At 41.4% G+C, this 17575-nt stretch overlaps 1 protein-coding gene across 2 annotated transcripts in view; it reads left to right on the top strand.

Moving 5' to 3' along the window:
- The first annotated feature begins 2055 nt into the window (after window positions 1-2055).
- ABCD3 (ATP binding cassette subfamily D member 3) overlaps window positions 2056-17575 on the top strand; it is a 32371-nt gene continuing 16851 nt past the window's right edge. For both annotated transcript variants that reach the window (XM_065675583.1, XM_065675582.1), the window contains exons 1-2: window positions 2056-2229; window positions 14719-14755. In XM_065675583.1, the coding sequence (XP_065531655.1) occupies window positions 2114-2229; window positions 14719-14755 (153 nt within the window). In that variant the 5' untranslated portion in view covers window positions 2056-2113. The remainder of the gene's footprint in view (window positions 2230-14718; window positions 14756-17575) is intronic.

Here is a 17575-nt window from a genome sequence, read left to right as displayed (position 1 = left end):
AATTTGATCAGTGTGGGTGACTTTATCAAGAATATGCTAGCTGTGAGTGTTGGAAACTGATGAAATAATGGATCAATAAAAACCTCATGTTTTGCATTAAGTGCCCCTTTATCAGTCATGCTAACAAAGTTATTCTGAAAAAGAAAAGGCAACGTTCAGGAGTGGAAGCAGTAGAATAAACAGTGGAGGACTGGATGCACGAGACAAATTTTTTAGATTGTAAGTATATGTATGTGAAATTATTTAAGGAAAAGTTAGAAGATAAATAAATTATGTAATAGGACATGGTATTGGCTAGCCTCAGAAAGTGGGATAAGGACGCTGCAGAAGACAAACACAGCAGAAGGCAAGTCTGCAAACAACCATGGTCAGCACGACCCAGAGCGATGGACATTTTATGTAAACAAGGTTAGGCTATATTAGGTAACTAGTTCTGCGGGAGGTTACAACCAACCTAAGCTTAAGGACAGAAGAGGACTTGGAGAGATCTTGATCTCCACACAGATATTGAGATTAAAAGTAGCAGCAAAACTGTACTTTAAAGATTAGTAAGCCTGTAGTAAAACTTGCAGAAATTTCCATTTTTGTAATGATTTGAGTATAGGAAGCTTACTTTGATGAAGAAACTACCTCTTCTTGGGCTCTCACATTTACCTACTGCCAAAGTATCTAAGATTTAAAAAAACATGGCATTTTTACAAACATCTGTCTTATAAACCAAGAAGAATTTATTAACGCTGTGTGACTCTGCTCTATATTTTCCCAAGGATCAGAAACAATTTATATAGTTTTTGATTTTTTCCCCCCAAACCCACCAATGCGCAGCAGGTATTTGAAAGTAGAGAGGTTACCAATTTCTCCAAAGTCACAGAACCAAGTGCCAAAGAAGTAGATTCAGCAGCATTGACTCTAGTGCTCTAGAAAATGTGAACACTTTGATGTTTTGAGACTCCATCCTTTATATCACAACATTAACTTCCCCCCAAACGTCTGATGATGCCAAGAGTGGGGAGAGGGAGTAAGGAAGGAAAAGTACATGTAGTGATTCACAATGAAGAGAGATTTCTTTTCATCAAACTACAGCGGCCTTGCTACTCCAGAAAGACATATTTCAAAGAAACAGGAATAGTCAATAAAACAGTGACCTTTGCACACACTCCTATATCACAGTAATAAAAGCACAACATTGAAAGGTACTCAAAAGCTCGCATGAAAACCTTTTTTAGACTAAAAGAATATATTGATTCCAATTTCATTTTGATCTGCATTTCAGTTTGACCACAGAAATCGTTCTGCCATTTCAGTGTTAACCACTGCACCAATACAGGCTTTATACGTTTAACTGACCAGTTCCTGTAGAAAGTACAGCCATTTATAGATTATCAGATATCTTTCTGAGGAATATGACCGCAGGGGAAAAGCCAGTTAATAGTTATGCTGGCATGGGCGTTTTTGCTGGTATAGCTTGGTTGGGCAGGCTGTTATTAACTCTGCTGTGCGAGTGTAACTGGTTTTATAGGAGGAGGAAGGCTGGTATCTCCTGCTGTACCTGGTGTGGATCTGCTCCTGATAGGAACTGTTTTCCTCGTTTTAGACAGGTGACAACTCATTCCACCCCTGTCTAGAACTCAATCTCAGCAACTCCTTTCATTGCCCTAAAACAAAAAAACCACAAACCCGCAAACAGCATGGCAAAACTTACATCAAAGTCTCTGTTAGCAGTTTATTTCGTGCTGTCTCCACTTTTATATGGCATTCAAAAGTCACACTCGGGAATCACCCTGTACACCCCGGGAAGGAGAGTGACCGGAGCCGCAGGCGCCAAGCCGGGGGTGCCTGAGGTAATGAACGCACACACTGAGAGGCCCGGCCCCTCCCCTTTCACCCGCTCCCGGGCCATGAGACGCGCCCGCTGGCATGGGACACGGGGAAAGGAGCACTGATTGCCGCTGCCCCCACTGCACATCCCTCCCCCGCCATCGCTCCTCAGGCGCCGCTCGCCCCGGTCCACCCCGTCCAGCGGGGGAAGGGCCGGGCAGGCCCCGCCCCGCTCCCGGCATTCCCTGCGCCCGCTCGGCTGGGCTCGGCTCCGCTTCGCGGCTGCAGTCGCGCCATGGCCGCCTACAGCAAGTACCTGACCGCGCGCCACTCCGCCATCGCCGGGGCCGCCGCTGCCGCCTGCGCGCTCCTCGGGGTGCTCGGCAAGCGGCGGGCGGCAGCGCAGCACGGGTGAGGCCGCGGGGCGGGAGGAGAGCCGGGGGCAGGCGCGGGGACGGCGTTGCCGGGCTGAGGCCGGGGAGGGCTGTGGCCTGGCAGAGGGGGCATCTCCGGGCGCGGCTGCTGCATGCACCGTCCGCCCGGCACCGTCCTCCTAGAGAGGTGTCGTCTGTGGAGAGGGGTCCGGCGGCTGCCTTCCCCCTCCTGACTCCCGTGGGGCGCAGCCGTGGAAGCGTCGAATCACCCAGGTTGGAAAAGACCTTTAAGATCATGGAGTCCGACCATTCCCAGCCCTGCCAAGGCCACCACTGACCCATGGCAGTGAGGGCCTCGTCTCCACGGTGTGTGCACACTTGCAGGGACGGTGACTGCAGCCCTGCCCTGGGCAGCCTGTTCCATTGCCTGAGCATCCTCTGGGGTAGGAATTGTTCCTCAGCTCCATCCAAACCTGCCCTGGTGCAGCTTGAGGCCGTTTCCTCTTGTCCTGTCACTTTGTTCCTTGGGAGCAGAGCCCAGCCCCTCCTGGCTCCATCCTCCTGTCAGGCAGTTGTAGGGTGCGATAAGGTTCCCCCTGAGCCTTCTCTGCTCCAGAGTGAACCCTCAGTTCCCTCAGCCATTCCCCATCACACTTGTGCTCCAGGCCCTGCACCAGCTCTGTTGCCCTTCTCTGGCCCCATGCCAGCACCTCAGTGCAGTGAGGGGCCCAGAACTGGGCGCAGGATTTGATTATTTTCAAGCTTGTGTAGCTTCCAAGGTCTTGGATCAAAGAGGAAGCATTAGAGGCTTGACTAATAGGGATGTCCTAGGATGCTTTATCTGCACATGGGCTCCAGCTGTTGTTGTAGATCTGTTGTGTAAGGTACACAGGTAACAGTTTCAAAGAGGTATATGGTTCTGTTGTTTATGAGGATAGCTTCCAGGTGTATGTGTGCTAGGATGTCTGTTTGTTAATCTGTGAAACACTTGGGTACTGTAGGGTATGTAAGATGAAAAATGTACCTGAGGTTCAATACTTCTGTGATTTTAGCATATTTTAGGCTGCGGATTATTGACCTTATGTTAAAGACCTGCTGTGCTACAGTAGCACAGTTATCATGTAGTTGCTGCAGATTTGTGCTGGTGCTAGATCTTGACAGTGAAATGGACTTACTCAACAGAATTAAGTAATAACATACCTGTGATTAAGCAACAGTCTAGTTTTATTTTAACTAATTTGTTTCATACACATGATAGTCTTTAAGAGCTTTGTGAAGTTAGGTAACCTTGTCATATAACATGTCAGCAATTAATACACTGCTGGCAATTTATGCATTTGCTACCTTGCGTTGTTTGTATGAAAGTCAAAACCACAAGATCCCAAACCATTGCTGAGACTTACTCTTCTATCAGACTTGTAGGGAGGGATCATATTTTTCAGTTATCCTGGCTTAATTCAGAAATGTAAAAAAAGGGAGAAAAGCTATATAGAAGGGCATAAAATGGTGAGCTGGGAGAGTTACTGACACTGTAGTGCAAGATTTTCATGTTTGATACGTTACAATGGTGTTTTTAAGAAAGTCTAAGCCATACAGATGTTCTGCATGGGAGCATCTACATTTTAATTCAGATCAAGCATATTCTTTTAAGGTGACTCTCCTAATTGTCCACACTTACCTTGCTCTCCTTTTATTGAGGAGTGATCTTGGAACTAGGTTAGATTCAGATCAGAGCACATCTTCAAATGTAAATGCAGGCACAGTGCACTTTATTCCCACTACCAGTAGCATTCAGTTGACAGCAGCAGGCTAGAACTTGTCCAGAGTAATCTATCTATCCCTGAAATAAATATTATGTGGATCCTTGGTTGTCCCCATAAACTGTTTTACTTGGAGATCTTCTGATGCTGATCTCCATGACTTGACAGTGGCAGCACATCTGTTAGCTTGAAAGTCAATATACTGAAAGGGAGTGTTAGCATTGATACTGAAGACTCTGTTTGGAATGTGTGCTTCCCATATGAATCTTTGATTCTACTAGGTACACCGCTAAAAACCTGAGACATTCATATGTATTAAGTAGACCAAATGCTATTACAAGATCAGTGAGACTTGGAAAGTGGAGATGATTTGTAAATTATATTCTAGCTAGTTTAGCAGTTGAATGGAGTTGTGAGAGCCTGACATGGTTTGTCCCTTTTCCTTTATCTGTATTGCAGTCTTTCTAATAGCTTATCCTTCTGTAATCTTCCTCTCTAAAGCCATTTTGCATTCTCAGATCTGTTAGAAATGCAGTTGCTAAAATAAGTACCATGCTTGCAAACTTGATTGTTCCACTCGTGCGTATGTGATGCTTTATGCTTTTAGTCCCTGTGCGGAGCTTAGCTCTTATTGACTACTGGTACTGTATTGTGGTCATGGATTCCAAAATGTAACATCCAGCATTCAGTTGTTTCAGTAATAGTTGTGCTGCTATTAGAATGCTTTTTTTGAGGGTGGTTTTTGCCCACTGGTGTTCATTCTTTTCTCCATGTTTCCTTCTGAGCCACACCTTGCCAACAGCCTGACAGAGTGCTGTCAGGTTTGGGCAGTACGAAAGCTACATTGCCTACATCACCAGCTTTTACAAAAGCATCCAGTTATTACCACTGCCTTGTTCTCCTTTAGTCTCATTAGTTTGTGTATCATTCATTCATTTCTTAAGGGATTGTTGCTAATGTAAATTATAGCATACTCTCAGAAAGGATTCTGCATCCTTGTGGTGGTATATGATGCTGACATATAATAGCAAGTGGTAAACCTTGGCGCAGCAGGGATAAAAATCTCCAGGGCTTAGTGTACCCTCTAATTTCTGTGTTGAATTTCTCCCTGTCTCTTTGGGAAAACAGAGAAGTTAGGAGAGTACAACCACCCTAAATTTATTTTCTTATTCCTATAGAGAAGAATTTCACTTGGCAATCTAGGTAGTCTGGAAGAGGACTGGTAATATCATCTGATGCTTGAGCTTGACTGAGTAAAGCCTGTGAGGAATACTGGTGGTTTATTTTTATATATGTGAATTTCTTTGTTAAGCTTGGCATATAAAGCCTAAAAATGTTGTGTCATGTTAGTGGGAGATGAATTTCAGCTTCTTGAATTTTGGAAAGTGAAATTTTAGTTTTTAGCTTCTAAAGCCAAAGGCGAATGCTTTTAAAGTTTTGCTGGAATGGCAGCCATAGGTCAGTGTCACTGCTGGCCAAAGTTGACAAGGAAATAACATATAAATTAAAAGAACATAATCTTCTTTTAGCAAATCAAATGCATTTGAATATGTAACAGAAGTTATCTTACATGGGCTTCTCATGTTGTGTGCATTTTTATATAGAAAAATCAGTTCCAGAAATGATAGCAGGAAGGAAAGAAGCAACTTTCACCTACTTCCCTGCTGTTAGACAATAGGGGCAAAGTCCAGTACAACTCCTATCAAGTAGTAATGTATGAATAATTAAGCTGTATATGTTATGCTAACCTGCCTTAGTAGGTCAAAGATCACTCAATTAGCGCTAGCTGTGTTAGTCACAGATGTTCTTCTGCAAGAGCTATTACACTGCTGCTCAGTTTTGCAGTACTGAGAGGTGGTATCACTTGCAGTTTACAGTATGTTTTAACCACAGTTTTCTAACATCCTCCAAAATGGGATGATATAGCATTGTTTGCTTATAGTAACATGATAGTGTTCCATGTTACTTCCTTGGAGTAAAACATGGAAAGAAAAATAGTGTTTCTCTATTTGAGTTGCTTCCCTCCATAAGTCTGTTTCCTTTGAAAAGCTTCCTTTCTTCTTGTGAGGGGGAAAGTTGTTATATAAAAATGCGATTACAACTTCAGTTGTAGTATTTGGGTTTTTTAGAATTGTAAGAAGTTGTCTTGTTTGAGAAACTCCATTATCCTGGGTATGTGATACAGGAAAAAAACAATCACTCCATTCTGTTTCTTTCCTTTCCCTAATCCTGCCTCAAACAAGAACCAGCATATTTGCTGAAGATTTGATTGCTTTGGAAATAAAGCCTTAAGGGGTGCTACATAAAGGAGCTAGATATTGTCTGTTATCCCTCTAGTGAGACTTGCTCATGAATATCTATGTAGTTTAAAATAAAGTACTTACACAAGTGGAGAAAGAATTTGCATTGCTCTCAGAAAGAAGGTATTTAACTCATACAGCTTTATGCTGGAAGAAGGAGTAATAGGAGGTAATTAGGCTAGAGAGTTTGGTACTGCAAGATGAGGGAAAGGAAATAAACAGAATGGAGTTAACAGGAAGGAATTTGTAACAGGTTAGAAGTGAAAGATTTTAGAAGCTGCTCCAGGACACTGTGGCCTTTCTTATCGCCTGGTTGTGTCCATTATAATCTAAAAGTATACTAGGGTATGGACATTTAATTTTGTATAGATTGAGCTTCTGAACCCCAAGTGTATGGCATCCCTCCTGTGAAGAAGAATAATGCATAGGGGAAGAACAAAGCATGCTTGGGGCTTTAGAGGTTAGACACACCTAAAGCAAGGGGAAAGGCTCATTCATGTTGATGTTCACAGAGTTTTTGACACAGTGTAAATCAAATAAGGTTTTACACAGTTAAGATGAGCTGTGACACATGAGGTGTACACTTGTCTGTCGTTGGGCTTCTCATCCTCTTTCTTCTGACAGGGTGGAAGTAGATGTTCTGCTTACATCATCAGCTGGCCTGCCCCTGAACCTAGTTTGACAGTGATTGATAAAAGGACAATCAGCAGTGATGGACACATGTTCAGACATTGGGAGAAGCTTTCAAACGTAACACAGGTTTAAATATAGCAAGTGGCTGTTGTAACTTGAAGCAAGTCATGCGTTTTTATTCTGGTTTTGTACATTTGTGATGTTATCTTTTGTTTGCCTCATTTCTGTAGGTTCTGAAGATGTTTGGGTGAGCCTTGCTAGTGTACTTTGCATAAAGGGACGTATTTGAGATGAGTCTCCCGTGACAAGAAGGGTGAAATGATACTGCTCTAGATTAATAGACTGCTTCCATGTATGTAAAAGCCTTAAAAGGAACCCCATGCTGCTTTGTGAAAAGTAGGCGGGTGTCAAACTAAAACAAAACCAACCAGCCAAGAAACTCTATGCCAACTACATTAAAGTAGGTTAATCCAGAATGTGAATGTGACTCTTGAGCCTGCTGCTTTCTGTAGGTGCACTAGAATTTAAGAACAGAACAAAGACAAAACATACACATAGGATTGCTAGTAAATGCATCTAAAATCTAATCTTGTAGAAAAACCTGCCTGAGGCTCAGAAGGCCTGTTTCCAGCTGGAGGGTATGGAGACAGGAGATACCAGATGACTCAGCCCTGCTCCTAGCATTCAGACTGCCTTTGTTTTAGGCCTGGATAGTTAATTAGTGGTTTCTCTCTTATTAACTTGCATAAAATTATTGCTGTCTAAGCCAAGCTCTAGTGTAAGTGTGTGTAACAGTGTGAAACTTTTGTTTTTCACTTTGCAGGGAACTAGCTTGAAGTCTTCCACTGTTACCCGTGAGGGAGAGCTAGAGCGACAGATGAGGCCAAAGCACAAGTGTGTGGAAAAACTAACAGCTCTAAGCTTTTTCTTTACATGTTACTTTATTGAGATGCAGACTGCTACTGAAAGTTAAAACTTCCTCTGCAACGGTTGTGCTTTCTTGCTACCTTCTCAAATGTTTGTAGAAACTTTCAGAGCAATTCAGGGCCCTTGCTTGCAGTGACATAGCTGGGCTTCTTGAAGTCCCCTTCTTGGTTGCCTGAATGCATTCCCCTCACATTATTTTTGCTCACACTGCAACTAGCCACCAACCTAGAGCCAAGAAAATAGTGCTTTTGGTATCTGTGTGTGCTCAGGGTGCACTGTGTAATGGGCATGCTTTTGGACTGTGCCCAGGCTTCTGAGTAAGGTTGCTGCCCATGACCTGAAATGACTGTACAGTTGCTCTCTGTTCCTCTGTGTGGGGTATGCAGTATGGAGCTGTGTCTACCACTGAGTGTGCTGTGAGTGATGCTGTACTTGTAGCTGTTATTTCTTCACATAGTAACCAAGGTATGCTCTTGCATTCAGTCTTTAATAATTTGAATCGTGTTCTGTTTTTACAGTGTCCTAGTAGTACCTTGACTGCAACAGTAACCTGAAAACTGCACAAATAACTGTGGGCTACTACAAAATTGTTCACCTTTAGTGTATTTTTTTGATTGTGTGTTGTTAGGGTTTTTTTAAAGCTATGAAAATTGCCCAGTGCCATTCCAGAATGTAAGGGCTGCAAAATGCAAATACAAAGGTTGCTTAGAGGTAACAGCTCTTTGAAAAGCTCCACTTAACCCTAAACCAGATATTTTTCTTTTGCACTGTGATGAGCAGAAGCTAGTCATCCTCCTCTACAGAAGGAAGGTAGCATGACCTGAAACATGTAGCTGTTTTTGCAGTCAAGCGCAACATAACATTTTTCAACCCGTTTTTTTGCCTGTCATTAAACTGGAAGTCTTGCTTATCTGCAAGAGGAAGTCTTCCTCTGTGATTTTGTTGTTTTTAGCTGGGTGTAGATTGCTTCTGCTAAACTTTGTTCTGGAAGGAGACAGGTATTACCAAAGGCAGCTGTCCTTTTAACTTCTTCCTGTTTGCTAGTAAGTACCACAGCACTAATATTCCTGTGACCTTTAGGAACTAGGCTCAATGGCCTCTTGAAGACTTTTCCCAGTTTCTCAAATCACTTTCTTCTTCAGCAGTGTTGAGAATGAGTAACCACCACTATTGCATGTTTCTTTAGAGAGAATAGCTTCACTGATACAGAAATAGAGTTAAACCCAAAGATTGAATGCTGTGACCAGCCCTTATTTGGGGACTGAAATTGCATGGGATTATCATAAATTTTTGTCTTGTTTTTTTTTTAATACTCAGATCCAATTAGATCTTAGGTGTTAGATGTTGTCTCCCTTCTGCTGTGTGCCCATGTAAAGAGTCCAGTGCTGTCTCAGTGGCCTCTTAGGTAATGGAAAACTGCTATTAGATTCTCCCAATGCTGCTTTTTTCCAGGATGATCAAACCTTCTTCCCTCAGCTTCCCCTTATTGGGCTAATGCTCCACCCTCCTGACTATCACCATAGCCCTCTGCCCCTTTTTTTTGCGTTGGTGGTCCAAAACTGATCTTAGGACTCCCTATCATAAATGGTAACCTTGATGAGGAATGTGTAAGACATTGCATTAGTTTGCATTTAAAGCATTAGTTTGGGTCTGACTTTAAACACCATGAGCATAGAGAATAAATTTGAAAGAATGCTTTGATTTGTTTAGCATGAAGGTAGCAGTCAGAAGAAACACCATGAAAACTGATGCAGATTAAACTCACTCTGATCTTTATTTACCATAGCTGGTCATGTGAAGCAGATGAAAGTTGCAGGTTCTTCTCATTATTATTACTATTGCTACTGTTATTCTAAGTCTTTACAGAAGCTCCTTCTCTCCTTATCCTCAGTATAAAGGAAGACTTTTATAGAATTACTTAGTCTAGGTATTCTGGCAGTTTATTCTGTAGACAGATCGTTGGAATCGAAAGTACTTTGTGTGTCATTCTACATGATCTGTTCTTGGGTTTGTGATCTGCATTGCTACATCAACCATGGTGACCTATGGATGAGGTTCTGTATTTGAAAGTAGAATTTGACTTACTGATTGCTTTAAAACTTAAACCTGAGACCGTGGGAGTTCAGAGAAAGACGACTAGTGTAGAAGTAGTACCTGCTGAATAGAGGCAGAGGGGTGTATATGATTAAGATTTTTAATGCTTCCATAGAAAATTGTAAAGAAACTATGCAGGAACACTTTTAAGTGTTGTTTCACCTTGGAATATTCTGTGTTCTTATCTAGAACTATTCCTATCTGAACCAATAGATTTGGCTCTGTGTTAGAAGTATTTCAGTACCCTAATTTTTCTTATCTGCATACTGTCTGGGTAGCCCTTTTGAAAAACCTTGTCATCAGCACCCTTCCTTGGCCCTGAGGGCATGAAGGAAGCTCGAAAGTTAGTCTGCCCATCATCTACTTGGTGATGTCTGTTATTTCATTACCATGTTGGCAGGGCATTTTTCATAATTCACTGCCAGTAAACTTGGTTTCAGTCTAGCATCTTCCACGTGGAAAACTGAAAAGCAAGCAGATGTTGGAGATGAGTTATAGTAAGTTAAATGATTCTGCTACACAACTTGGGATTCTGTTGATACAGTAAGAGCTTGGAAGAAAGCTGGCTTTTATATTTCTATGGGTTTTATTATTTCAGATAAATAGAGCAGCTCAATATAAAAGGTTTTGTTTAGTTCTGGGCAGCTGTTACTGTATTAATTTGTGCTTGACTCATGCTTGCAAAACATTCTTTCCAAATATAAACTGTTGTGGTTATTGTAGTTTAAATTGAGGGGCAGGGAAGTAAAAACTCATTGTATAGATAAGAACAGTTTTAATAATTGAAATAAAAGTAAAATATGAGAATGGGAAATAGAGGAAGGAATAAGCAGGTGATGTACAACATATTCTCTCACCACCCCCTGATTGATGCCCAGCCCGAACCCAGCAGCGACTGGCTCCTTCTGGGTGACTCCCCCCAGTTTCTGTATTGGGTATGACATGCTGTGGTATGGAATACCCTTTGGCTAGTTTGGATCAGGTGTCCTGTCTCTGCTTCCTCCCAGCTTCTTGTGCCCCTCCTCGCTGGCAGAGCATGAGACTGAAATGTCCTTGGTCAGGGTAAGCATCACTGAGCAGCAACTGAAACATCAGTGTGTTATCAGCATTGTTTCCAGACTAAAGCCAAACCATAGCACTGCACCAGGTACTAGGAGGAGAATTAACTCTATCCCAGCTGAAACCTGGACAGTCATTCAGTTTAAAATCACATAGTTTTTAAGCTGCATTCATAAGTTCAAAAATTGAATTAATTATTTTCCTGGATTAGATGGCTTCATGGTGTATGCCATGCTTTTTTTCTTGTCATGCTTGTTCTTGTAGTCTTATTTTGTCACCGTACCTTGTTTTGATCACCTAAAGCAAAGTCATACATTCTCTTAGTAACTGTAATTATTGAATTCTTTTTGCTAAAATCTGATGCCCATGGGGAACTGATGGCTGGAAGTAAAAAAGGAATCCAAATGCAGGAAAGGGCAAGAGAAATATCTCAGGACTTTCTGATATAGAAGGGAAGAAATGAATGGTGAACAGTCACTGCACAGTTCTGACTTCAAGGTAGAGAACAATATAGATAGGTTCCATATGGGGCATGTTCTGCGTCACTGCTGCTCCCATTTGAACTGTCTGGAAGTTGTTTCTACCTTTGGATCTTTCATTGCCCCAGCCAGCCCTGCTTCATTCTTAATGCATACACTCAAGGAAGGGTTTCATCATGAGTAACTTGTGATGAAGTGAGAGGAACTACAGTAAAGATCAAAATAAGAGCTTTTCTGCAGTTTCATAGTAGCTGCCTGAATTGTAATAATCTTGATAGAATAAGCATGTGATGAATTGTACTAACCTGAGCTGCATCGTACCTGTTGCCCTACCACAGCACCAGGTCAAGCATTTAGTAGCATTTGAGCTTCTGGGCACTCCTGTCATAATAAAAAGCGCAGTTCAACCCAAACTGGAAAGTGATATGTGTGGATAGGGTAATCTCTAAAGTTGACAATGCAGAAAAAGGCAGCTTTGTGTTTCTATTCCAAGCAGTCCTTATGTTGTGCTGTTTAATGAGGGCCCCTATACCGGAAGAAGTACTTGCAATAGAGAATTTGGACAGCATGTAGCAATTGCTTTCCTTCACAATAAGGCTTGTGATGCTCCAGCATGAAGCAAATGAGAGGTCTCTAATAAGGAGCTTGAATCTATTGCAAAGTGAGAGTTCTCTGCTGTAACCAGATAATCTTGATGTATTCTTGCTGACTAATTGAGGGTGTTATTTAGGCTTTAAATTCAGTGTGAATGCAACCACAATTCTCGCAAAGATAAATCTATGAGAGTACAATGGAGTCTGGAGTAGTGCCAGCAGGTATTGGACTGAAAAAAATGAGGCCCTTGGGAAGGAAAAGTTCTGTGGAAGTTTTGCTCTAGGCAGAACTGTGGCACAGTCTTTTGTTGCAAGAAAAATGGTTTTACTTGTTAAAATAAAAATGGATTTATTTATTTTTAATAGCAAGAGCAATGTGTTTGGAGCTAGGTAGCCACATTGGTTTCTTTTCTTCTAGATAATCCAGACTTCATATATAGCATTGTCTCCTTATTGAACTATAGTCTTGTTTTGATTTATTTATATATTTATTTTAGAAAAATAGAACAAAACACTTAGCTCTTTTTTATTAGGTTTTGATTTTACAAATACTTTAAACCTTTATAAATATAAATTCTAATTGAGTGGGAGTTCACAATTTAGTATAATATAACTATTTCTGAACAGTCCTTTCACTTTAATGGATAGTCAGTTTCAGCTCAGTAGTTCCAGCTGCTGAATTTCTCTCAATAGGCCTACTGCAGGAAAAAAATGATCAATAAATATATCAAGGGTATTTAGCTGCCAGAGTAACTTTAGGCCTCATCTTCTTAATATATTACTATTTGAATGTATTCACTTCTGATCCTTTCAGAGCTGAAATGGTTGTGTATTACAAGTGTTGTAACTTCAAACATTGGCAGGACTTGAAGCAGCAAAGCCAGGAATTACTGCAGCATATCTGGAAGAGCAGCATACTTTGATTCTGCATTATAGGAAGTTATAAATTGCAATGGGAAGTACCCCCATAGCTTGATAGCAATTTACACTTAAGAAGACTCCTTTTCTCCTAGTCCCAAAACAGATGTCATTGGACGGATCCATACTCAAGGACACTTCCAAAATACGCCAGGTTTTTGTACGTTGAAAAATTACAACTTGGATATTGAGAAGTTTCTTGTGCCAGCAATACATTGCTCCTGCATGGCCAGGACGTAGTCTCTAACTGCATTGTTTCTTAGACTTTGCACACTGTTTCAGCTTCTGCAGGCATACTTCCATCATTGCCTGATTAAGTGTTGTATCTTTTCTGAGCTTCTATTAAGGCATTTCTCCCCAGTCTGCCCTCCGCTGCCCTTCATGGTCTTTGTTTTGTCTTTCGCACAAGTAGTCTTACAAGATTTTTATCTTCTCTCAGGCTTCCCTCTCGTCCTTACCTGTAATTAACTTCTTGCTAAACTGGCATCTCTCCCTTCTCACTTTCATGGTCTCCTCCTTCCCTTCTTTTCTCATAGTCTTCTGATACCTTGCCTATTTCTTCCATTATAAGTTATTTCTCTTCAGTGGTCAGTGACAGTTAAAAGATCTTTCTAATTATCATAAATTAAAATAGGCATGGTTTCATCCTAGATATTTTCTTTGCTGAGGTTTAAGCTACAAGTGTGAAATGATGCTGCTGATAAAGTTGCAGGATAACTGGTTGGGTGGCAGTCTGCTGCTGTGTTGATGTTGAAGGCGGAAGGAGCAGTGTCTCTCATGGTTTCTGCTTCCCTGTAATTTCCTAGGTGCTGTCTTGAAAGCATATGAACATTGTAGGCTGAAAGCAGCCTGCTCTCAGTGTTACGATGATTGAGAAATGGAAGGTTACAATTTAATGTGGTTAGCTGTCACTTTTAAACTACATAAATGCATAAGCTCTCCCTACAGCTTCATGTGCTTGTCTGATGAATGAATGGTCAGAAAGGAAGACAGACAAACTAAAAGTGTCTCATATGTCAGCTTGCCTTTTTTAAAAGGAGAGGACAAAAGAATAGCATTGTACTTTGAAATGTTTGTTTAGCAGTAGATATTTTTCTTCTACCTGTTCTGTAAAATGCTGGGGAAGGAAAGGACAGAATGAAAACTAGCTCCCCTTCCAATGCACACCCTTGCATGAACTTGGTTTCATGGGATCTGACTTTTATTCCCTGCCCCCCACCCCCACCCCACAGCATATTTTACTGCATATAATCTTTATATATAGTAAAATGTTATTTGGAAGTCAAATATAATGCAAAACAGATCTCTCTGGCTTAAGCATATAGTGCAAAACATCAAAGTTGGGTTGCTTGGATTGCTGAATCTGCATTCATGTAGTTTTCGTTTGTGGTCAGTGGAACTATGTAGCCACGTGGTCAGTGGAATCGTGTAGCCATGCCTGCAGCATGTATGTGAGAAACATAAACCCACAAGGAGTTCATGATACATACGCCAAGGTAAAGCAAAACTTGGAGGTGAAAGAGCAAGATGTATTTACCGTATGTGAAACTGAATGCTCGAAGAAGTCGGGTTTCATTGAAGTTGTATAAAACCAGCAGGTGAGTTTGACATAAAAGGTAGCCCTGCTGTGAAGATGCTGGACTGCTTTGAGACAGATTGATAGGGATAAAATCCCAAACTCTCCTTTTTGTCTCTTCTGTGTAGAGATCAACACAGAGAAGTGTGTTAATAACAACTAAAATACTTTGTTTTTTCCTCTACAGTAAAAGAAGTGGAAAACAAGCATTGCAGAATAATGAGGTAAATTATTTCTTCATTTAATATATTTTTAAGAATACTGATTTTTTTTTTTTTTTTTTTTTCTTTTTAACTTTAAGTCACATAATTGTAGTTTTATTTTGGACAGAGTGATGGCTGTGGTGCAAATGTGGTTTGAATGATACTTTAAGACTTCTTGCATTGGTTAAACAAATGGAAGAATCAGGTCAACCACATGTATTTGAAGTTTGATTGCATAATGATACGCACTTGATGTGTACCATGTGCTTTTTCATCTTTGTGTCTTACTACTATTTAAGGACTAATGTAAGTTTGGCTGTATGCATGGCAACAAACAGCTGTCTGTAGGTTTGGTATGACTTGTATTTGCTTTTTCTTTAAAAGAAAGTATGGAACAAGGTGTAGAGTCTGATAATTTCTGAAAAGTACTACAAACTTCTGGTAGGAGGTTTGGCATTTCCCTGGTCTCTTGTGTGACACTTAGTTTACTTGGAAAGGTTATATTATAGCCCTTTAAGTCAAGCTTTTTGTTCCATGATCAAATAAAATACAACAGTTAGCCTAGAGGGCAGAGCCCATGAATGAAGATATTTGGTCATATGATGGCATGAATAGATAACTGTTCCACATACTTCCATTTTAGCTGAAAACACTGGATAAAGGTGTATGTAAGCATCATGTTCACTTTTAGCCAGACCTTGACTGCAGTAGATGCCATAAACACTTATATTTTGCATAGCTATATACCTATTTGTAGAAATCTTAAGCAACTTCTTCTTATTCCTACCGATCTTGGATATAAGTATTATGAATGAGGAATTAACAGTCTAAGGAAACAACCTTTGGGAAAGCCATTGTGTTTGTCAGTTCTGCTACAGTAAAGCAGTAACGTGTAGGGTGATGCTTCATTGGGCCTGGAAGGTAATCACAGAATCACAGAATCACAGAATCCCAAGGGTTGGAAGGGACCTAAAAAGATCATCTAGTCCAACCCCCCTGCAAGAGCAGGGTAACCTACAGTACATCACACAGGAACTTGTCCAGGCGGGCCTTGAATATCTCCAGTGTAGGAGACTCCACAACCCCCCTGGGCAACCTGTTCCAGTGCTCTGTCACTCTTACAGTAAAGAAGTTCTTCCTGATGTTAACGTGGAACTTCCTATGTTCCGGTTTACACCCATTGCCCCTTGTCCTATCACCGGATATCACTGAAAAAAGCCTAGCTCCATCATCCTGACACCTACCCTTTACATATTTGTAAACATTGATGAGGTCACCCCTCAGTCTCCTCTTCTCCAAGCTAAAGAGATCCAGCTCCCTCAGCCTCTCCTCATAAGGGAGATGTTCCACTCCCTTAATCATCTTTGTGGCTCTGCGCTGGACTCCTTCAAGCAATTCCCTGTCCTTCTTGAACAGAGGGGCCCAGAACTGGACGCAATATTCCAGATGCGGCCTCACCAAGGCTGAGTAGAGGGGGAGGAGAACCTCTCTTGACCTACTAACCACTCCCTTTCTAATGCACCCTAAGATGCCATTTGCCTTCTTGGCCACAAGAGCACATTGCTGGCTCATGGTCATCCTCCTATCCACCAGGACCCCCAGGTCCCTTTCCCCTTCACTACTTTCCAGCAGGTCAACCCCCAACCTGTACTGGTACATGGGGTTGTTCTTCCCCAGATGCAAGACTCTACACTTGCCCTTGTTAAATTTCATCAAGTTTCTCCCCGCCCAACTCTCCAGCCTGTCCAGGTCTCGCTGAATGGCAGCACAGTCCTCTGGTGTGTCAGCCACTCCTCCCAGTTTTGTGTCATCAGCAAACTTGCTGAGGGTGCACTCAGTTCCCTCATCCAGGTCATTGATGAAAATATTAAACAGCACCGGTCCCAGCACCGACCCCTGGGGAACTCCACTAGTCACAGACCTCCAGCTAGATTCTGCTTGAGGTTTTGGATAAATATTTTTAAATGAAAATAATTTTATCTACTGTATAATATCCTGTCTGGCTGGAATTTTTATCTACAGTTGGCATTCACATCATTTTTTGAAAAGGGCAGGACTAGAGTTGTCTTAATCCCATGAAAAATAGTTGTAGGCTTATTCACATTCAGAGTAAATCCGTGTTTGCTAGAGCTCAGAGCTTTCCACTTGTTGCCCATTGCATAGCATATGTAAACAGCAAGGGAAGAGATTAAGCTGGGCTCTTTGTGCACGTTTCTGTAGTTTAATCATCCTTGGGAATAAAAACAGAGTGCTTGATAGGGTTGTCTGAGTTGATTAATGGCTACTTTCTTTGTGTTCCCTATCCTGTATCCCTAGTTTTTCCTTTCAGGTTTCCTCTCTGAGTGTGTTGTAGAATTGCTATAGGAGTGGATAATTTATACTTCACATGAGTCTTGGTTAGCAAAGATGGCAGGATTAGGTTGATTAGACAGGACCTGTTTTAAGCACACACGTGTACCCTTTTAGTCTGCTTTCAGAGTTCTTATGTCCCAACTGTGAAGGGAAAACTGAAAACAAAGGAAAGAAAGGATACATGGACTTGTTAAAAAAGTGTTGAGGTTAGTCAAAGTAGAAGATAGGGTTCTATAGAGTAAACAAATGCATCTGACCTAAATCAAAGCTGTTTGGCTACCTGAGGGTTTTTAAGTGTATAGATTTAGATCACTAGAAAGGTGTTGCACTGGTTTTCAGAAGTAAAGGAATACCACATTCTGGTTTCATTTGAAGCAAGTTTGGGCTGTACAGTCAAGGGATTTAAACCAGTGATGGTCTGGACAAACGATGGAAGGCATCTTTGGCTGATAGTGTCTTCTAGAGACAAGCAATGTTAGGAGGTTGCAG

The sequence above is a fragment of the Lathamus discolor genome, chromosome 3 (genome assembly GCF_037157495.1).
Source record: "Lathamus discolor isolate bLatDis1 chromosome 3, bLatDis1.hap1, whole genome shotgun sequence".
NCBI lineage: Eukaryota > Metazoa > Chordata > Aves > Psittaciformes > Psittacidae > Lathamus > Lathamus discolor.
This window is presented reverse-complemented; position numbering and strand designations above follow the sequence as displayed.